The sequence below is a fragment of the Abramis brama genome, assembly GCF_963993115.1.
Source record: "Abramis brama genome assembly, chromosome: 2".
Classification (NCBI taxonomy): domain Eukaryota; kingdom Metazoa; phylum Chordata; class Actinopteri; order Cypriniformes; family Leuciscidae; genus Abramis; species Abramis brama.
Genome location: NC_139964.1, coordinates 29645457 through 29667212, shown reverse-complemented (window position 1 = coordinate 29667212; position 21756 = coordinate 29645457). Strand labels below are relative to the sequence as shown.

General features: G+C 37.1%; 2 protein-coding genes across 4 annotated transcripts in view; one reads left to right on the top strand and one right to left on the bottom strand.

Annotated features, from left to right (window-relative positions):
- Nucleotides 1-74: 74 nt before the first annotated feature.
- tsga10 (testis specific, 10) lies at nt 75-11082 on the bottom strand. 3 transcript variants are annotated; one of them, XM_084101697.1, is made up of 18 exons: nt 11020-11082; nt 8976-9082; nt 8736-8891; nt 7447-7626; nt 7168-7245; nt 5845-5996; nt 5610-5725; nt 4801-4955; nt 4632-4687; nt 4478-4498; nt 2985-3153; nt 2793-2903; nt 2483-2668; nt 1910-2077; nt 1492-1694; nt 1299-1403; nt 356-538; nt 75-260 (listed from the first exon to the last, which is right to left on the bottom strand). In XM_084101697.1, the coding sequence occupies exons 2-18, from the start codon at nt 9054-9056 to the stop codon at nt 230-232; spliced, it is 2151 nt and encodes a 716-aa protein (XP_083957823.1). In that variant the 5' UTR covers nt 9057-9082; nt 11020-11082; the 3' UTR covers nt 75-229. The 3 variants fall into 3 exon arrangements, with proteins under 3 accessions (XP_083957823.1, XP_083957825.1, XP_083957824.1); XM_084101698.1 differs by having other exon boundaries at nt 78-245; XM_084101699.1 differs by lacking the exon at nt 4478-4498 and having other exon boundaries at nt 77-260; nt 11020-11032.
- A 535-nt stretch (nt 11083-11617) lies between these two features.
- Nucleotides 11618-21756, top strand: part of slkb (STE20-like kinase b) — a 34056-nt gene continuing 23917 nt past the window's right edge. Inside the window, exons 1-3 of the mRNA XM_084091755.1 lie at nt 11618-12416; nt 14675-14839; nt 20577-20625. Of these exons, the coding sequence (XP_083947881.1) occupies nt 12267-12416; nt 14675-14839; nt 20577-20625 (364 nt within the window). The 5' untranslated portion in view covers nt 11618-12266. The remainder of the gene's footprint in view (nt 12417-14674; nt 14840-20576; nt 20626-21756) is intronic.

Sequence of the window (21756 nt, the reverse complement as noted above, 5' to 3'; positions counted from 1 at the left end):
CAAACCACTCCAAAACTATTTACAACATTAACTCTGTGTGCGTCAATGTCAGTTTCAGCAAAACAGTAAAAATTATAGTACGAAAAGTCTGATTTATTAAAAACATGACATCACAGTAAATCTTATAAGATCAGAGTCTGTTGATTGTCTTCAGAGAGAATCCAAGACATAAGCATATGAAGTTAGTGATCCCAGCCAAAACATGGATGATTGGAGGATTCAGATCTTCTCAGTCATAAAGGTCCCTGAAAGTCAGATTCCTGTTAAAGTGTAAACATATCATAATTAACTGAATATAACAACCAGTTGTTCATTTACTTAAACCTAGAATGACAAATCTGCCACTGGAGCGCACCTGTCAGGGTAGTGGGACATAAGCAGTGGGTCAGGTGTGCCGTGTTGAGAGCGTTCTGGAGACCATGATCTTTGAGGACTCAGAGACCGATGGCGGGAAGTGGATGAGGAGCGCATAGTGGAGGAGAGGACGGGAGAAACAGCTGAGAGACCCTGCCTGCGCAGCTCCTGTACTGCCCGCTCCCTGACAGAAAGAGAGAGAGAGAGAGAGAGAGAGAGACAAACATAGAGTGGAAATTCAAATCCTTAGTCTTCATTGTTCAAACCACAAATAAATAAATATATTCAATACTGGAACTGGAAAAACATGAGGAGGATGAGTAAATACAGAATTTTCACAATCCCTTTATAGAGGTCCTATTATGCTTTAGTGTGTAATGTTTGCTGTGTGAGCATGAAAAAAGGTCTGCAAAGTTACAAAGCACAAAGTCGCTTCAAAGGGAGTTATTCCCCTATATCAGTGCGCACTGTTTCTGAACTCCCTGAAACGCCTCCATTGTAGTTTTCACTGTATTCCTCATTTAAATAATTCCCGCCAAAGGCATATGCAAAAAAGGTGGCGAGGCCTGGTTGAGTAGCATAGTGTGCTGAAACTCGTAGCTATGGTAAGGAGCGTGACATTTCACAAACATGCTGGAAATGGTTGACCAATCACAACACACTGATCCAGCCGCCCAATCAGAGCACAAAGTGCTTTTCAGAAGGAGGAGCTTCATAGAGACAGGAACTAAACAGAGCGTTACTGACAGACTGAGAAGAGAGGTGCTGCAACAATGTCAAATAGCTGTCTCAGCTGAACCGAAAGATGATTCGCATGGAGGAAGATCTGCGTCAGGCCCAGACTGAGCGCACACAGTGAAAGATAATCTGTTTTTTTAACATTCAAGCATGATCAAGACTTTGTAAAAGGGATACGATAGGTCCTCTTTAGGTGTGCGTCTCACCTTTCAAAGCGCTCAGTAGACAGGTGTCTCTTCGTCATCTCGAGATCTGCCTCCAGCTGAGTGGATCGTGTCCTCAGCTGAGCCATTTCCCTACTCTGAGAACTCCTAGAGACAGCAAAAAAGTGGACATGAAGACAGAGAGAAAGACAAGAAACAGCTGCTGTGCTCCATGAGATGTCGTATGTGCACTCACACTTTGCTGTCAGCCATGCTGAGTTTGTCCTTGAGAATTTGTATGTCTGTCTGTCTTTCCTGAAAGGTGAGCTGCCTCTGTAACCCCATTTCACGCGAGGACACCAGCAGGCTCTCCAAAGTCTGAACCGACAGGCGTTCACCGGTCAGCTGCTTCTGTAACAGCTCCGCCTCAGAGCGGCTTGACTCCAGCTCACGCTGCACCTGTGTGGATGAGAACATTTACATGATTTACATCTCACTTCAATTTCAGTTTGTCCCAGTTCTGTTTCCCAAAGGCGATTTTGTAAATTGATTTGTAATCGTGCAATGCCGAACCAAGCTCAAGGGGAAACATAACTTTAACAGTTGTTGGCCTGACATCAAGTAGGTAGTATTGTTTTACTGGCAGACTGATATAAACCAATCTGAGCACTCACATTCTCTTTGCCTGCATCCAGTTTGACGCAGAGCTCTCGTGTTTTTTCCAGGTCAGTCTGCATCTGTGTGCGCTCAGTCTGGGCCTGACGCAGATCTTCCTCCATGTGAATCATCTTTCGGTTCAGCTGAGACAGCTGACTATTACAGCTCCGCTCTGCACTCAGTGCCTGGACACAACAACAAATCACAATTTATGAGAGATTGAGGTGACTAAAGCCACGTGCACACTAGCGGACTGAAGAGCATTAGCGACAGACACATGCTGTGGGCAGAGGTGTAAAGTCCAGGTTCAGAAAGTAAAAGTCCTCCTCAGTATTTTGTTTCAATCACCTGGATTTGCTAATTAGCAAAGTTTTAAGCCAGGAGATATTAGTGAAATGGCTGGAATAAATATATGGCAGGACTGGACTTTACACCTCTGGCTGTGGGTTTGCGACGTTCTGAGACTTCAAAAAGCTTCAGTCTTGTAGTGTGCATGTCGGTTGAGTTGAGAATCTCCTGCATATTAAAGGGATAGTTCACCCAAAAATGAATTATCCTTTTAACCACAAACATCATGATGACCAAGTGACCTGTTGCAAGCTGTTCTCCAGGCTATCTGCTCTTTCTTTGAGTCGAAGTATCTCCAAGTTAGAGTTGTGAAGCTCAAGACGGAGTTCGATGACAGTGGTTTCAGCATGCCGGGCCTGTGCCTCCCAGCTTTCCAGCTGAAGAGACGCTTTCCTTCGAGACTCTTGCAGTTCCCTGCACTCGCGCTCCTTAAGGGCAGAAAACAAACAAAACAGATTATAACTATGCCAATGACAACACAATACTCAAATTCACCTTTAGCCATAGAACATGCTTGTCATCCATTTAGGTTTTTAGTTTGAGGGACTTTACCTTAGCAGACAAAAGATCTTCAGTGCGTGAAATGTCAGAAACGTGATCTTGTACTTTTCTCTGCAAGTCTTCTAATTCCTCATTAGCTTCATCCAGCTTGAGCTGTAGAGTCTGAAAGAAAGAAAGAAAGAAAGAAAGTTGGACGTCTTGTTACCTCATTTATTGGAATGCCCTTGAGTAAAAGTTTGGTACCTGATTTTCCAGATGTGCTTTGTCAAGGTCATCCTTCAGCTGATCGTTCTCTTGCAACGTGGAATGTTTGACTTTTATCACTGCACCCATTTCTTTTTCAGAGTCTGACAACTTCCTCCTCAGAACATCCAGCTCTCTTTCTCTGCCAGCTATGGTCTCCTTCAGCGATCTGCGGACAGGAAGTCACATCATTATCCTCATTTTTCCATAGTCATTCATATATGTGACCCTGGACCACAAAACCAGTCACATGGGTCAATTTTCTGAAATTGAGATTTTTACATCATCTGATGCTTTCTGATGCATAAGCTTTCCATTGATTTATGGTTTGTTAGGATAGAACAATATTTGGCCGAGATACAACTATTTGAAAATCTGGAATCTGAGGGTGCAAAAAAATTGCAAAACATTGAGAAAATCTCCTTTAAAGTTGTCCATTAATGTTCGTGATTGTGCTGCATTCACTCACAAAAATAAATGTTTGATATATTAACGGTAGGAAATGTACAAAATATCTTCATGGAACATGATCTTTACTTAATATCCTTATGATTTTTGGCATAAAAGAAAAATCTATAATATTGACCCATGCAATGTATTGTTGGCTATTGCCAATTTGCCACAAATACTGTATACCCGTGTGACTGGTTTTGTGATCCAGGGTCACATATCATCATAATCATACATCTTTTCCTATACTAATATTCACATATTATATCACATATGCATACACTCATATACCCAAATATCCACAGAGGAAACAACTCTACGGTTCAAAAGTTTGGGTCAGTAAGATTTTTTATTTATTTTTTCTCTTTTGAAAGGAATTAATTAGCAAGGATGCATTAAATTGCATTAAAGACATTTATAATTTTATAACATATTTCTATTTTAAATATTAAGCAGCACAATGGTTTTCAACATTGATAATAAAAAGAAAGGAGATATGATCATGTGACACTGCTGGAGTAATGATGCTTAAAATTCAGCTTTGAATCACATTACATTTTAAAATATATTAAAATGGAAAACAGTTTTTTATTGTAATAATATTTCACAATATTACTGTTTTACTGTGTTTTTCATCAAATAAACAAAGCCTTGGTGAGTATAAGAGACTTATTTTTTAAAAAAAGTTAATCTTACCAACCCCAAACATTTGAATGTACTGTATATAAAGGAGAAACTACACAAAAACATTCTAGGAAATGATACCCAGGTGACTATGTAAGGGATAATGTACAGCCACTGGTCATTATCGCAAAATAAACCCTGACAGAGGTGAAGCTTTGCATGATATTAAATTAGCATTGGTATGTTGCCATGGACAATGGCATGTCAAATATTTAGCATCAGTAACCACTCAATGTTGAAACTGACCAATCAGAATCAAGTATTCCAGAGAGCTGCGTAATAATAAGCATGTGCCACAGTCAAGAACAGCTATGGCTATAGACTATAGTCTAATTATGATATTAGCATTAAGCTTATACCTGGATGGTGAACATAACACACTGTGAAATTAAAAGAAAATAATACAGTAAGCAAGCTTATGTTATACAGAACTTTGGCATCATTTTAATCATTATGGTCTCAAAATCAATACACATGACTGTCTGCTAATCTGTGAAAATGAACAGAACTTACATTAGAGCTGTCTCAAGATCCTCGGTTCTTAGCTTCAAACTCCTAATGGTTTTCTCCTGCAAATAAATAACGATATCAACAAACGTACTAACTAACTGGAAAGCAAGCAACCTAAAACCAACCAAAAAATATGTGAGTTGAACTACTGTATGTGTAAGTAGGATGGTACCTTGTCATCTAGCTGGTCATTTGCTGTGCTGAGCAGATCCGATTTTTTCTCCAGCTGTTCCTGCAGTGTGTCTCTGTGCTGGTCCAGCTCTGAGATTGTACCTCTCAGTGTGTTCACTTCCTCTCGCAGAGCGGTCACCTGCCTCAGGAGAGAGTCTGAAACACACAGGAAAAGGAAGAATGACGCAGTGACACACATGCACTCTTTAAACACGGACATTACTGCAAGTATCCAACTGATTAATTCAATAAATTCAGAGTCAGTGAGATTTCTTAATGTTTTTGAAAGAGTCTCTTCTGCTCACCAAGACTGCATTTATTTCATTACAAATACAGTAAAAACTGTAATATTGTGAAATATTATTACAACTTAAAATTACTGTTTTCTATGTGAATATAGTTTAAAATGTAATTTATTCCAGTGATCAAAGCTGAATTTTCAGCATCATTACTCCAGTCTTCAGTGTCACATGATCCTTCAGAAATCATTCTAATATGATGATTTGAAGCTCAAGAAACATTTCTTATAACTGTATCAATGTTAAAAAAAAAGAAAAAGTTTTGCTGATTAATATTTTTTGTAAACTTTTTTTTTTTTTTTTACATATTCTTTGATGAATAGAACGTTCAAAACTAAAATAATTGATTTGAAACAGAAATATTTTGTCACATTATAAATGTTTTTACTGTCACTTTTGATCAATTTAATCCAACCATCTAGATAGATCTAACCAATCTATCTATATACTAATAAATAAATGCAACTGTTTAATAAAAGCACAGATTAAATGTATTATCTGTTTTTCTCACTGTTCTTATCATCCAGTATTTGATTTCTCTCCTGAGCGTTTTGTAGATCTCCAATCCTGCTGGTCAGTCTCCGCTGATTCTCACTCAGAGAACTTTCCACCTGAGTGTTTTCCAGTCTGGTACACACACACACACACACACACAAGAATTAATATTCACTAAGCTAACAAAACCTCTCAGTCTACTTTCAGCACTGAAATATGGACACATCTACGCTAGTTGTTTTTGATTGTACCTGAGGCTGCTGCACTCATTTCTGAAGTGGCTGAGTTCGTCCTCACTGGCACTGAGTTTTCGCCCAAGCGTGTGAACTTCCTCCTCCAGACCCATCATGGTCTCCCTCATCTGAGCTTGCCTGCTTCTCTGTTCCCCCCGCTCCTGCTCCAGCTGGGACACACAGAACAATGACACCAGTCCTTAACAATAACTGTCTATGACAATAACTACACTTTATACTATAGCATAGCATAGCATAGCATAGTAAAGCATAGTATAGTATAGTATAGTATAGTATAGTATAGTATAGTATAGTATAGTGAAACAGAATAGCATTGTGCTGTAGTGTATAGTACAATATGTTATACTATAGTATAGCCCAGAGGGAAATTATATTGCTTAGAGCTTTCATAATGCACATAAGTTTCAATTCAAGTATCCATTTTGACTCAATATTACTCATGAAATGTCTTAGAAATAAAGAAATAAGCACAGAAAGAGACGATTGTTGACATACAGAAAGGGTAAAAGTTTACAATTAGGTCCCACTAGTTAACATTAACTAAAGAGCGAATACATTTGTTACATAATTTATCTTAGTTAACGTTAATAAAAGTTAATAAAAAATAGTGTTTTCATTGTTAGTTCATATTAACACAGGTCTATTATTTGTTAACATTTAGCTAACTGCATTAGTTGACATGAACTAACAATGAAAACACTTCTAAAGAATGTATGAACCTTAGTTAATGTTAATACTAATTTACTAATACTTGTTGTTAATTTACTAATAAAGTTGTATCTGTTAATATTATTTAATAGACTTGAGCTAACAAGAACTAACAATTAATAGTTGTATTATTATTAAGTAACGTTAACATTGTAACAAATGTATTGTTCATTGTTAGTTAATGCATTATTAACGTCACCCAATAAAACCTTATTGTAAAGTGTTACCAATAACAACAGATACAACTTTTGATTTTAAGTACGAATTAACAAATGTAAAACTTAACATTAACTAAGATTAGAAGTATTTGTCATTGTTAGTTTGTGCCAATTAATGTAGTTATCTAATATTAACAAATGGAATCTTATTTCATAACAGAAAGAATAAACAATGTGGATAGCAGTTCAGACATATAGTTCGGTTTTGATCAAATTTGATGCAAATGTTGAGTTCAAATCTGAGTTCAGTTCAAAAACAGATCTCACTAGGCTTAAATAGGACTCCATTTAATCGTATTGCTGTCTAAAAGAAACAATTGAGATCTGATAGGTGATTTTGCTTTCCTCTGAACTATAGTAAGTACATTATGTTGAATTAACACAGAGCTCTTACTGTGAGTACAGCAGCCTGCAGGTCCTCCACCCTCTGCTCCAGGTGAGCTCTCTCGCTGATGGCTGTCTCTTGAGAGATCTGAGGACACGTGCAGTTCAAAGGGAACACACATACACTCAGCAGGCTAAAAAAAGCACACCTCTCTCCTGGTATTATCCCCAGTGAGATGACTCAATTTATTACTGTACTCTAGTGCGTAAGTGATTTTCCTTTAGCACTCCTAAATAACATCTTCATAAGGCGGATGTACATGAATGTGATGCAGGCTGGAGATCATACCTTGAGTCTCTCTCTCAGGCTGTCTCTCTCCGTGGTCATGCGGTTGAGGTCCGTTGTGGCCTCGTCCCGTTCGGCCTCCACTCGCTTCAGGATGCTCTGAGGGGTCACGCTGCTCTTGGGCCCTCGCGCTGCTTTTGACTTCATCACCTCCCGCCGTAGAGCTGCTATCTCCTCTTGAGCCTGCAGGGGGAGTTAGGGCACATTGTTTAGTGGGATCATGAGATACTAGATATATAATTGGGGAGTGCTTTCTTTCTGTGTTAGAAAGAACATTATGAGTGAAAATATGTTGTTTCCAAAATTATTATTTTTTTATTGTAGATTGTCATTGTAGTGAAGTCAAAACATATTGTTAAAATATACTGTATACCTGGCAAATAATATCCCCAATATTACAACTATACATATAATGTGTATTTATATTATATATTATATAATTTTTTATAATAATTGAATCAAACTAAATTTGATGCATGTGCTAAAATATTGCTCTAAAATATTAAATGAATATTGTTTTAATAATTTAATATTATAAATAATATAAAATGAAATAATTGTTTGTACAGTATATTGTTATTGTAGTAAAGCCAAAACAAATTATCATAATATTATCTGGCATATATATATATATATATATATATATATATATATATATATATATATATATATATATATATATATGTATGTATGTATGTACACTGTAAACAAATTGATGCATGTGCTAAAAAAAATGTGCTAAATCGATATAAAATTGAATTTATAAAAAAAAAATATATATATATATATCTTTTTTTTTTTTTTTTTTTACTGTATATTGTCACTGTAGTCAAGCCAAAACAAATTATCAAAATATTATCTGTCAAGTAATACTACTATTATACGTTATATGTGTGTGTGTGTGTGTGTGTGTGTGTGTGTGTATATATATATATATATATATATATATATATATATATATACATTGACGCTGTATATTGTCATTGTAGTGAAGCCAAAACAAATGATTAAAATATTATAATACTAATAATGACTATATGCTAATAAATATATAATAAATATACTGAAAAAATAGCATTATTTAAAATCATTTACTGTCTATACCTCAGTGACATAAGTTAAAGTTAGAAACATAGTTACATAGTTTAAATAAGTTAAACATCAGCCACTAAGAATCATCTATGTAGTTTTTGTTGTTTTATACTATGTGTGTGTGTGTGTGTGTGTGTGTCATGCCCATTTTGAGCACATCAACCTGATTCAAGAATTCTGGGAAGTTTGGAGTTGTGTACCTGCTGGTAGTGCATTCTGGTCTTGTCCCGTTCGGCTGTGAGCACTTTTATATTGGCCTGGATCTCTGAGAGATGCCGCTCGTTTTTCTCCAACATGTTTTGCAGTTCATCCCTTTCCCGCAACACCCTCATTAGCTCCGAATCATATGTGCCACCCTTTAAAGGAGAGAGAAAGAGAGTTTCTTTTAGCATTAAAAGAAACTAATCACTAATATTACTGCAGTGATGGATTATTAGTACTTTAACAGGTGAGTGTCTGGTGGGACTGCGATGGGTAGATGCCCCTTTGACGGGGCTGGTGGAGCGACGGGCCCTCAGCATCCTTCCCAGTGCCTCGGCCTCCTTAGCTGGATCAGAAGATTGAGAAACAAAGAATTCATATTTCGGCTGTTCAAGTAAATGTGAGGAACAGGAGTATGGAGAGAGAATTGTGTCTTTATTACATGCGAGAAAATAAATGATCTGAGAGAAAAAAAAAAGTTTGAGAGAAAAAGTTATCACACTGATAGCAAAAAAGCATTTCATGAGAGAAAAAAAAATATTTTCACACAATATTTAACATTGGAGTGTCCGTGCTCAACTACGGCAGAGGCGGCATCTATGCCGGTGAACCGAACAATGGTGTAATGATTCAGTTCGACTCCCAAGACAAGACGATGCTCACCCGACTGGCCAATAGGAACGTGGCCCCGCCCATGACACAATTTTCACAGTGAAAGCAGAATCCTGACACGAGAGCAAGAAATTGCATCGAGAGCAAAGAAAAGCGTTTTGAGAGAAACACTTTTTTTTTTTAGAGAAAATGTTTTCACACTGATAGCAAAAATATATATTTGAGAGTTTTTTTTCAAAGTATTTTGAGAGATTTTTTTTCTCAGAAATAATTTTAAAGCCACACCGCGGAACTTTTGCGGGCGCTAGGGGCGCTAGACCTGTAACTTTCACGTCTAGCGCCCCTAGAGGCCACAAGCGCCGCAGCACTGTCGCAAAAGTCTGCTCCATGAGTATATCAGAGCCTATGGTCACGTGATGGCCGTAAAGCGATACGTTCTCCAGGTCACATGACCTGGCCAACGACGGTCCGTCTTCTCCAAACTTACATAGGCGGTATTTCAAGAGGGCAGCCCCGCTCGGAGCATTAATAGTGTCAAACGCTGTATATTGGCCTGAGGAATCATTTAAAATAACTCGTATGCGTCAACTCTTTAGGTCACAAAGTCTGCGGTGTGGCTTTAAAAAATTCAAATTTATATTTTTTTATGTTCTATGAGAAAATACTTTCTCTCAAAACTTTTTTTAGTGTCAAATATTATTATTTTTTGCTATTGGTATGAAAACTTTTTCTCTCAAATATTTTTTTCTCTCTCATGAAATGCTTTTTTGCTATCAGTGTGATAACTTTTTCTCTCAAACTTTTTTTTCTCTCTCAGATCATTTATTTTCTCGCATGTAATAAAGACACAATTCTCTCTCCATACCAGGAGAGGTGCATTTGGAGACCATTCATTTAAAACATTAGTCTTTCATGGCTGGCCTAAAGCAACATCTCAACATCATGTTCTTAGTTCACTTCAGGCTCTCTGATCCAGTTTGACTATTTTTTGACGCCACCTGCTGGGACTACAATGTTACTACAACCTATAAACGTTAAAATTCCAATACAACCAAAGTAAAAATAGCATACATGGAGAATCCTATGCCTCACAAATGATTTTCAGTAAATTTAATATTTTACCAGTCATTCATTTATGCTCAAGTTTGGTTCCTGGCTGTGTATGACGACATTTTATTTAATTAATACTTCACAAAGAAACACACACACATTTAGATGGAGATTGAAAACTATTACATCTCAATAGGGCATCTCTAAATTGACTTGTTTATACAAAACCATCTTATTCAGACTTACTAAAAGCAAGTTTTCAAATTAAACAAATTAATTTAATCAAATTAAACCACAACGACGTTGGCATGGCAACTGAGATACTACGGCTGCACGTCACTGAAAATGCGTCTCGTGCGACAATAAAACATAAGTATGGTGTATTTTAGCATTTGAATATTTACTGATAATAGTTGCAAACAACAACATGCACTAAAATTATGTATGGTATGTTTTTGCATTGACACCAATGTTATACTGGCACACAAATCATTCACACGTAACGTTACAAGTTACAGTAAATATAAACCTCGCTCTATAAAACCTGCAAATAGATTCTGCATTCAGTAAAGACAATGCAGAAGACAACGTATTAGTTGTGTAAGTGAGCTTGTGTGTTACCTCTTGTAGTGGTTCTGGCAAATTAAAACGGGTGAGTTAAATTAAATCTCAACACGCTAAAGCTCTTTACCCCGAGGGATAAACAGTCACACTGACCAATCACGACACAGCATTAAACTGTCAGTCAAGACAACAGAGAGGCGACAACCAATCAGAACACTAGATCTGCCTCCGTTTGCGTCCGTTGCCTTGACTACAAGTTGTGAACGCTCACGTTCAAATACAGTAGTTTTGAAGTTGAGATGAAGCAATGAAGCGGAGCCAGGCGAAATAGATATAAAATCAAATAAAAAAATATATATATCTTGTAAATATAAAATATAAATATGATGTTTCAAATGGTTCACGAACAAAAACATACATTGTAAATATTTATATGTATTTTGCATTCTGTTAATTGTGTTTAAAATTATAAACTCGACATATAACGTGAACATTATAGTAACATCCTGTATTTGCAGACTTATAGCATGTAATGTAACCCTGAGAAATCAGTGTTTACATCATCCACGACGGCAGGCGACAGTAAAGCGCAGGCAAAGAGCGCGTGAACCAGTCGAAGAACGCGCCGCTCCTCGTGAACGCGCACACCGACAACAAATCCGCTAGATTAGAGGAGGCGCGCGGATCACGCACACGCAGGAGGTGCATAGTTTCTTCAAACAAAAACTATTGTGCCTTTTATCATGCGTTTGGAGCAGTTTCGCTTTTAATCAAGGACCGGGGGATGTTCTATCTATAGAACTGGATATATAAACATTTTGTCAGCCTCTTGACAGACTTTATTTAAAAAGAAAGAGAAAAAACTAGATGTTTTTACGGATCAGATCCATGAAACTCCGAAGAACAACAGCCTCATGACTAAAGAGCTAGACGGAGGATTTCTTCAACTCAAGATCGCCTTCACACTATTGCACACCGTAGATTTAAATGTTTTATTTTTATTTTGAAAATATGATTCAATTGACCTCCAAGAATAGCTAGAATCAAGACTCAGTTTTTCTTTGTCTGAGCATTATTGCATTGACATGATGATCCCTTTATGACTTCTAGTTTAACATATCAAGTTCTTCAATTATCCCGTGCAAAAACAAACATGTCAACACTCAGACTATTTCCTGATTAAACAAGAGATTGAACAATGGGAATTTAATAACAATTGCATTGCTTTACGCCTGTTAAGACATTAATTGAAAGAAATCCTTCTTTGTCAACCAACCAGAGAGAAGCGCGCGTGAGATCTGGCTATGTCCTTCTTTAATTTCCGAAAAATCTTTAAATTGGGCGCAGAGAAGAAGAAAAAACAATATGAGCACGTGCACAGGGACACAAATCCGGAGGAAATATGGGAGATTGTGGGAGAACTGGGGGATGGAGCCTTTGGAAAGGTGTTCAAGGTAAAATAAACACATTGAAATTGTCTGCTCTTATCTTGCTGCAAAAGTTTATATATGGTATCGTTTGCCTTAGTACTTTTCTTATAATGGAATCTATCTATCTATCTATCTGTCTGTCTGTCTAAAATCTGTCTGTCTGTAATATCTGTCTGTCTGTCTGTCTAATATCTATCTTTTTGTCTATCTGTATGTCTATGTCTAATCTGTCTGTCTAATATCTGTCTGTCTGTATGTCTAATTCCTGTCTGTGTCTAATATCTGTCTGTGTTATATATATATATATATATATATATATATATATCTGTCTGTCTAATATCTGTCTGTTCAATCTTGTACACAAATTAATATGCAAATGCAATGACTCTTTAAGGTCACCATGCACATGACATCATCAAGCACACGCCCCTGTCATTGGCTGAATCCAAAATCACCCCCTAAACCATCAATCACTATTCCCTGTGTTAGTCCATTAATACGGTTGACTTGAAGGAGTGAATGAAAACGAGTGAGCCAATTCGGACAGCTATTGAGTGTACATCGGCTGCAATGCAATGTGGGATTGAATGAGTGCGCTCAATAATGTCCACTATGGTTTCGGACACCACTACAAATGGCTGTCCCATCAAATAAAGCCCTATTTGAGGGTATAGCGGGTGATTTTGGATTCAGCCATTGTCATTCACATGACCTCAGCCTGTAGTGTCCAGTCTGCTTGATTATTCCTCTTCTTTGCTCTGTCTAAAGGCTTAATGTTGCTTAGTTTGTTAGTGGGATAGGGTGATTTGGAGATTAAGTTTAAGGCCATTTCGTCTAGTCTATACAGTCAAAACAATGGCATTAGAACTTTCTCATGGTTCCATCAAGTTTGTTGGTTTGTAAATGGTCTAATGATCTGTTGGATTGAGGGTCTTGGGTTTTCAGGACATTGGTATTTGTCGATTTGTGTTCTGTTGGGAGCTTTTATGAGCACTGAACAGAATTACAAAATAATGACTGTTTTCAAGCATGTTTCCTGTGGCTGTAATCATTTGAGTACTTTTCTTAACACAGTATTTGCTTAAATTATAAACACTTTTTATTAGAATTTATACTTTTAAATTTTATACTATTATTTTTGTGTAGTTGTATTAATTAACATTGTATTTATTTTATTTATTTTTAAGGCTAATCTGTAACACTTTATTTTAAGGTGACGTAGTTAAACATTACTACATGTACTTACTATAGTTATAACAGTAAATTATGCATAATTACATGTAACTAACCCTAAACGTAACTCTAAAGTAAGTACATGTAGTTGGAACTACGTCACCTTAAAATAAAGGTTAACACTTTAAGGTGTCCGACCTGTGTCACAGTGTAATTGTACATTTAAGTACAGAGTAATAATAATTAATTACAAGCACTTACAATAGGGTTAGGAATAGGGGTTTGTTTAGGGTTAGTTACTTGAATGGTCTCTATTAATTTATAGTTATTACTACAGTAACTACATGTAACACTGTAAAATAAAGTGTTACTGTACCAAATATAGTGTAACCTAATGGTTTTATTTCCTCATTTAAATCTAAGCTAAAGGTTTAAAAATGAAAAGTTTGAATTATAACATGTCAAATACAACTGGAACGCTTAAATACAATAAAAACCCCTGCAGATTTTATTATTCCAGATAAGACCTGCAATAAACCAGCAGTCTTTGACCTGGTTAATTTTTCACTTCTAAATCACGTTGGTTTCTGAATCCCGTAATTCCCACTATTTACAAAAGCTGTGTGTTGGGTGGAATTTGTTCTGTGAACTTCATTGCTCTGCACTGCAGAAAGACTCATTAGTATGAATGACACTGAATGTGATTTCTGTTGAATGCTGGACTGGATCACGCTGACTGCATGGGTCTAATTAATACTTTTTACCTCCGTTTACTGGTTGTTAAAAGAGATTGTGTTGAATCATTCGTAGTCTGCTCATGTATTCATGTATGTCACGCCTCAAACATCCATGTCTGATTTGTTGTAGTTTACCATAGTAGTAGTAGTTTAGGTAGTTTAACATCACAAGGTGTATAATAAAGAATAACCAATTTTTTTAATCACTTTTTATTCTTATCACTAACAACATGTTAGCCAAAGTGTCTGCCAACCAGTCTTGCTTTGTTGAAAGTTATAGCATGCGATGGTTCATTAGACTCATTTTATTTAGAGGGCTGCGTGTAAATGCATTTTTTTTTTTTTTTTTACTTTAATTTCCTTTTTATTCAGGCTCAGAACAAGCAGACAGGCATTTTTGCTGCTGCAAAAGTGATTGACACCAAAACTGAAGATGAGCTGGAGGACTACATGGTGGAGATCGACATCTTGGCATCATGTGATCATCACAATATTGTCAAGCTGCTTGACGCGTTTTACTATGAGAGCAAACTGTGGGTGAGTGGATTTAGTTTATTTTTCATGGTCACAGATTTTATTCCTATTCTCTTTTCCACAGCACAATTTTGGAATCTGACTTAAAAAAAAATTGTATTTGACCCATCTTGTTTAATTATGTTAATATGCCTCATAATTCACCCTTCGCTGGGAGTTTAATTGACAGGCTATCTGTCATACAATGTCAATGTCAGACTACTCATAACGCAGAATTCACAATTTTGTCTGACAAACAAACCAGACAGGAGAGTTGGTAGATTAATGTCGGTGGAATTGAAAAATGGTGTGTGTTGATGTCTTTCCGCTGTTGAAACATACTTTCTGATGTTCATTCATGTTTATTTCGTGCTAATGAGTAGGAAGAGATGATCGGTTTACATGCCGCTTGAACTGAGGCACTACAGCGATCTGTCACAACACATTAAAGAGTCACAAAACGGTATTTATTGTTTGATTTTTATTTATTTAAATGACACCATTTGAAACTTTGTTTCATACCAAAAGTAACCTGCTTTGTCTTGTCTGTTGGCGTATTGTCAGTGTCCTCTTTGCTCCACAATGTATTTTTCACTGCGTTGACTCAAACCATTTCCTTCCTGCACAAGGTTGAGGTGGACTCAACTTCCAGGCCACTTCAGTCCAGATTCACTTCAGTACGGACATTAGAAACTTACGAGAGGTTCAAATCCGAGAGGCTTTATGAAATTCAAACAGTACATGTGCTCTTTTATATTTCATATTAAATTAGACAAAAAAATTGAAGGAATTTTAAAATCCCAGTATGCGCCCGGACCTTTTTTTAAAATAATTTTTCGGGGATTAATCCCTATTTATTCTCAAAGGTGATTCTCATTGCTTGATGAGTAAAAAAAGGGGTGGTTGATTATGATTTTACTTTTAACTTTAGTTAGTGTGTAATGTTGCTGTTTGAGCATAAACAACATCTGCAAAGTTACAGTGCTCAACGTTCAAAGTAAAGGGAGATATTTGCTTTTAAAGAAATCACTTTTTTAGGACTACAACAAACGGCTGGTAGGGACTACACGACATTCCTCCCGGGTTAGTGACATCACAAACCCTAAAATTTACATAAACCCCGCCCCCGGAACACGATATATAAATGATCAAGACAGAACATGCTAAGCAATGACTAGAAGATAACTACATATAAGCTAAAAAAATTAATCAACTAACCATTCAGAAACGTCCTTTTGCTTCTACATGTTGTCACTTCTTCTCAAGTCTCTCCATCATTGTCTGAATCCGGTTTGAACATAAAAGGCTTAAAGTTTTTGAAATTTTCAGTGCATGTCTGTGTGAGTGCAAGCTGTTGTAGCTCCGCCCCCTATGCTGGGAGCAGAAGCTCATTTGCATTTAAAGGGACACACACAAAAATGGTGCGTTTTTGCTCACCCTCAAAAATTGACAATTTTAACATGATGTATAAAAATATCTGTGGGGTATTTTACATCTTGTGAAAAGGGCATTATACCACCCCTTTAAAATGTAAATCATCATAAATTTATGGCTGTACAAAAATACTACCATTCAGAAGTTTGGGGTTGAGAAGATTTTTTTTTTTTTTGTCTCATCATCCACTTTTTTTCCATTATAAATACAGTAATAGAAACATAACATAAATGTCTTTACTGTCACATTTGATCCATTTAATGCATCCTTGCTTAATAAAATTATAAATTTGTTTAAAAACTTGTTTATTTACTGACCTCAAACTTTTGAATAATAATATACTTAAACTATAATTAAAATAATTTTTTAGTGCTTATTTGTCAGTGTCATAATGCATGGTTGTCATATCAAGCCTGTTTTAGGCGAAATATGGTTTATAATTTTTTTTCTCCCTTGATTTTGGAGTGAATATGAAACATGTTCTTGAAAGGTTTTTTGAGATTTACCAGAAAACCAGAATAATGTTGCATTTTCTCACAGAGAGAACAGTGTTATTTTACCTCTTCTGTTATCTTCTTCTGCCTCTTTGTGTACTGTACTGGAAGAGGTGTCCATATTTTACTCTTATCCTGCCGTACACCAGGAAATGAACTGATATCGGCCTTACCCATTTCCTTATGTAGATGTAGGAGCGCTTTGATTTGGCTGTGATTCAGGGAATGTTTGAACTGGATTATTCATCAGCCATTTGCAGCTTAAACAGGATAAATAACACATTGCTATCAATAATGCCATTCAGTAGTCCGTGTGAAGTAGTTTCCTCCATGTATTTGTAGAAAAGCTTGGATAACTTAAATTTCAGATGCCACTTACTTTAATATTTTGCAATATGCATTGCATTCAGACAGTTTTAAGTTTGTCCAAAATACTAATTCAGGCTTCTATATATGGTATATATGAGGATTAATAGTGCATTCTGTTATCCAGACAGTGGGATCAATGGAAATAGACAGAATCCAACACTTTAGAGTTGGAAAGGAAGCCTGGTCTTGTGCGTTGAGTATGACTATTGTAGTTCTGGGACTGAATGACAGCACTGTGTGGGCCATTGTGTTATCATAGCCACCGGTCAAAACCAACATCTCACCCACAGTGCAACAGCGTTCAAGAGCATGAATAACAGTGACTGTTCACAGTGCTGTATCTGTGTGTACACAATAGCGTAGGGTTCAGACTTTAAAGGCCTGTTCACACCAAGGACGATGACGATAGAGATACAGTTCTAAAAATCATTCTAAATATAAAAGAACAGCAGAGTTCACACCACAACTATAACAATAGAAAAGAACTGCGCTGATTGAGTGAACTTTGTGCTGTCAGTGAGGAGGACAGTATAATTTGGGAAAGTCTGATTGTCGATATACATTACTGTTCAAAAGTTTGGGGTCTTAAAGGGTTAGTTCACCCAAAAATGAAAAATTTCCCATAATTTACTCGCCCTCAAGCCATCCCAGGTGTATATGACTTTCTTCTTTCATCCAAACACAATTGGAGTTATATAAAAAAATATCCTAGCCCTTCCAAGCTTTATAATGGATCATAGATTTTGAATCCATCCATCATAAAAGTTATCCATACGACTCCAGGGGGTTAATAAAGGCCTTCTGAAGCGAAGCGATGCGTTTTTGTGTCTTTACAATGTCTTTACTGTTACTTTAGATCACTTTAGAAAACATCCTTGCTGACTAAAATAATGATTATAAATCGGATAGTTCCGGTCCTTGATTCTGATTGGTTGAGCCGCATTCGAAGCCGTTGTAAATTACTCAACAAACATACACCTGTGACCGCATTACATTACATTAAAATTACTGCGCAACTGCCGTTTGTGATTCTTTGTTGCTGCATGTGTTGCTTGGCAACCTCTTTGGAACTACGTTGCTTGGCGGAGGAATAAATGTGTTACAACGTAATATTTTTTGTTGCTGGTGTTTATTTTATGAATAAAATAAATACTAATGAATCCGCTCCGCGTCGTGCCTAACAACGCCCAACACGGCTTCGCGGGGCATATTGCTGAAATTTCTTTCAAACAAATAAATCTTACTGACCCCAAACTTTTAAACAGTGGTGTATTAAATTTCAGCACCTCTGTTTGTCTCTCAAGTTCTCTCGCCTAAAATATACTGTAGTATTTGTGGCGGCACTCCTGGCTACAGGAAACACTATTGTCGTTCAGTATTGACTATGTTTACAGTCTCTTCCAATACATGTCCACCCTCTCCAGATGACTAGCCCCAGCCGTGACCCCTCCATCCGCCTGGTGTTCACGGAAACTCTAATCCTATTAGCACAGAAAGTCCTCAATTCCGACACTGTGCTAATGTGTAGAAAGCCTTCATCCTTCCTCGTGCTCACACAGGCCTCCCTTGCTCGATCCTCTTATGTCAGTCACCATTTTGAGGAGCAAGAAAAGCCTTCAAGACTCAGCAGCGTATTTGACCAATCATGGCCCTGCAACCAGTGGTTAAATTGGGCCGGGGCTCTCCGGGGCTCAGCCCCGGCACATAAGCCTGCTCGTTTGCAGTCAGTTGCCTACTGGAAATTATGTCACATAAAATTTGATGAAAGTGATGCTTTTGAAAACATATTTCTGATTATAAATGAAAGATTTTGAAATGGCATGTCTATTTTGTCTCGAGGGAGCTGAGAACAATCGGGACACGGCCGTATTCGTGTTCAGCTGCTTAATCTTGTTGTCAGTTGATCGCGCACCGCTCGCGCATGCCATGCGCATAGGCTACTACTCAGAACTCCGACACGGATAAATGTACGCAGCAATAATGAATGTTCCTGGGAGATCCGTAGTTGCGCGGGATGTGGAAGCGCGCAAAAGTTCCAGAACCTTCTACTGCCTTGGAAAAACAAACAAAAAACAAAACTCACAAGCTGCAGCAGCAGATCAATTTTGTCAAGTTCAGCACACGGACGCGCCGGCGAGTGAACTGGACTCTCGTCTCATAAATTAACCGAAACTCATCGTATAAGGGAGCCTACTTGCCTGACAGACCTGATAAATATATCTATAGAAAGCTTGGAAGGTATTCTTTTAAACAGAACAATTCAAAACGAAAGAAAACAGACCGCTGCTTGTGTAGCCTAATCCGTATGAAATGTGCATTTCTCTCTGGCGCGTTCACTACTGCGAAGATTGCGAGGACAGCATCGTCAGCTTCATCTATGCAGGGCACTGACACAGAAAACACTTGTTTATTAATAAACAATTAAAATGTCTCCTTGCTATATTTTACATATTCATAATCATTACTTTTGCCGTTTTTTTGTGACAGCTTTTAGCTTATTGGCAGCGCCACCCTTAAATGTTACATGAACGCGTCACCACCGCATCAGCACAGAAAACAGGACATTTTTTTTCAATCCCTGTTTTGGCAGGGGGGAAAACTGATCAGAAAATGTAACGAAACGTTGTAGAAATGTAGTGGAGTAGAAAGTATAATAATTGCTGCAAAATGTAACGAAGTAAAAGTCAAAAGTATGCACTATTTATTCTACTTAAGTAAAGTAGGCCTAAAGAAACGAAGTATTTGTACTTCGTTATATTCAACCACTGCTGATTAACAGTAATGTAAATGCTAAATGTCCTAATACCTGTTGATACTACAACAATGCAAATATGCTCTTAACCTTGCAGTTTTTCACATATCATGTAAGACACAATTTCTCCATTTCTTTGCACAAAACTCTCCAGAAAATGCCATTTAATAGTTTATTTTTCAAAAAAAACTTACGGGGGGGCATACCCCCGGACCCCCCTGGGGAGAGCCCCCCCCACATAATAAATCCCAATTTAACCACTGCCTGCAACGCAGCGCTGTTGACTAACCACGGCCCTGCCAAGTGAATTGTTTTGTAAAGTTAATAATGTAGGCTGTATTTCCTGGTTTGGATGTTGTTGTACTGTAATTCTGGTTTTATCCATCGATGTGCAACAGATTCTACTGTGTTTGTGGAGTTCTGCACTGAAACTCAATGGGTGTTCTAGATTTGAATGAACAATGGTTTTATGAATGAGTGCAGTCTGTTTTTGTTGTGTTTTTTTTAAACCAGTGCCTGCAGGTTCATGTAGGTGTGTTCATGACAATAGGATAAACCGATTCGTCTACTGAAACATAATGCTGCCATTGTGCCTGACTGAACATTGAGAAATAAAGACAGCATGCCGATCAATGGCTGCTTTTGTAAAACAGTGTGATTGTGTTTTTGTAAAGTTCACCCAGTTTCATGTTCACCGTGTTTCTGTGTGCAGATCCTGATAGAGTTCTGCGCCGGCGGGGCCGTCGATGCGGTCATGCTCGGTGAGTTCACACAAAGCATTTGACATGCAAGGCTGCATTAGGCAAAGGTCACTTACGACGGACAGTTGCTTTCCATTACTCAAAAACACATTTCATTCTTAAAGGCGAAGGTGAACTTTAACTGTGCTTTGATTTATTCTCACCGGATAATCAATATTGTTCATGTTATGAGCGACAATATATAGATTTATTCAATGTCTCTTTAACAAGGTGTTTTGTAGCATTATGCCTGTTGAGTCTTCATTTACACACTAGTGTTCAAATGTTTAGGGTCAGTAAGATTTTTATTTTTTTTTAAAGAAATTTTTTCAGCAAGGATACATTAAATTGTTTAAAATTGACAGTAAAGACACTTACGTTACTAAAGATTTTTCATTTTAACTTTCTATTTATCGAAGAATCCTGAAAAAATGTGTTAGGGTTTCCACAAAAATATTAGGCAGCACAACTGTTTTTAACACTGATACCAACCTATACCACCTATACCAACTAAACTACTGAAAGAAGTGTTACCTATAGTGGAAGAGCCTCTCCTCAATATTGTTAACTCATCTTTATCTTTAGGTCATGTTCCAAGAACATTTAAACTGGCAGTTATAAAACCTCTCATTAAGAAACCACAATTAGATCATAATAACCTAGCAAATTATAGACCCATTTCAAATCTTCCATTTATGTCTAAAATATTAGAAAAAGTGGTGTCCGCTCAACTGGGCTCTTTCTTGCAAGAAAATGACATCTATGAAAAGTTTCAGTCAGGATTCAGGCCGCATCATAGCACTGAAACTGCGCTCGTTAAAATCACAAATGATTTACTTTTAGCATCTGACCAAGGCTGTATCTCAATACTAGTTTTACTTGATCTTAGTGCTGCGTTCGATACTATAGATCACACAATACTCTTAGATCGACTACAAAATTATACTGGTGTTCAAGGACAAGCATTAAGCTGGTTTAGATCATACTTATCAGACCGCTACCATTTTGTCTATTTAAATGGAGAAAAATCGATCATAATTCCAGTAAACTATGGAGTGCCGCAGGGATCTGTGTTGGGCCCTCTGTTATTCTCAATATATTTGCTGCCACTTGGAAATATTATAAGGAAACATGGAATTAGTTTCCATTGTT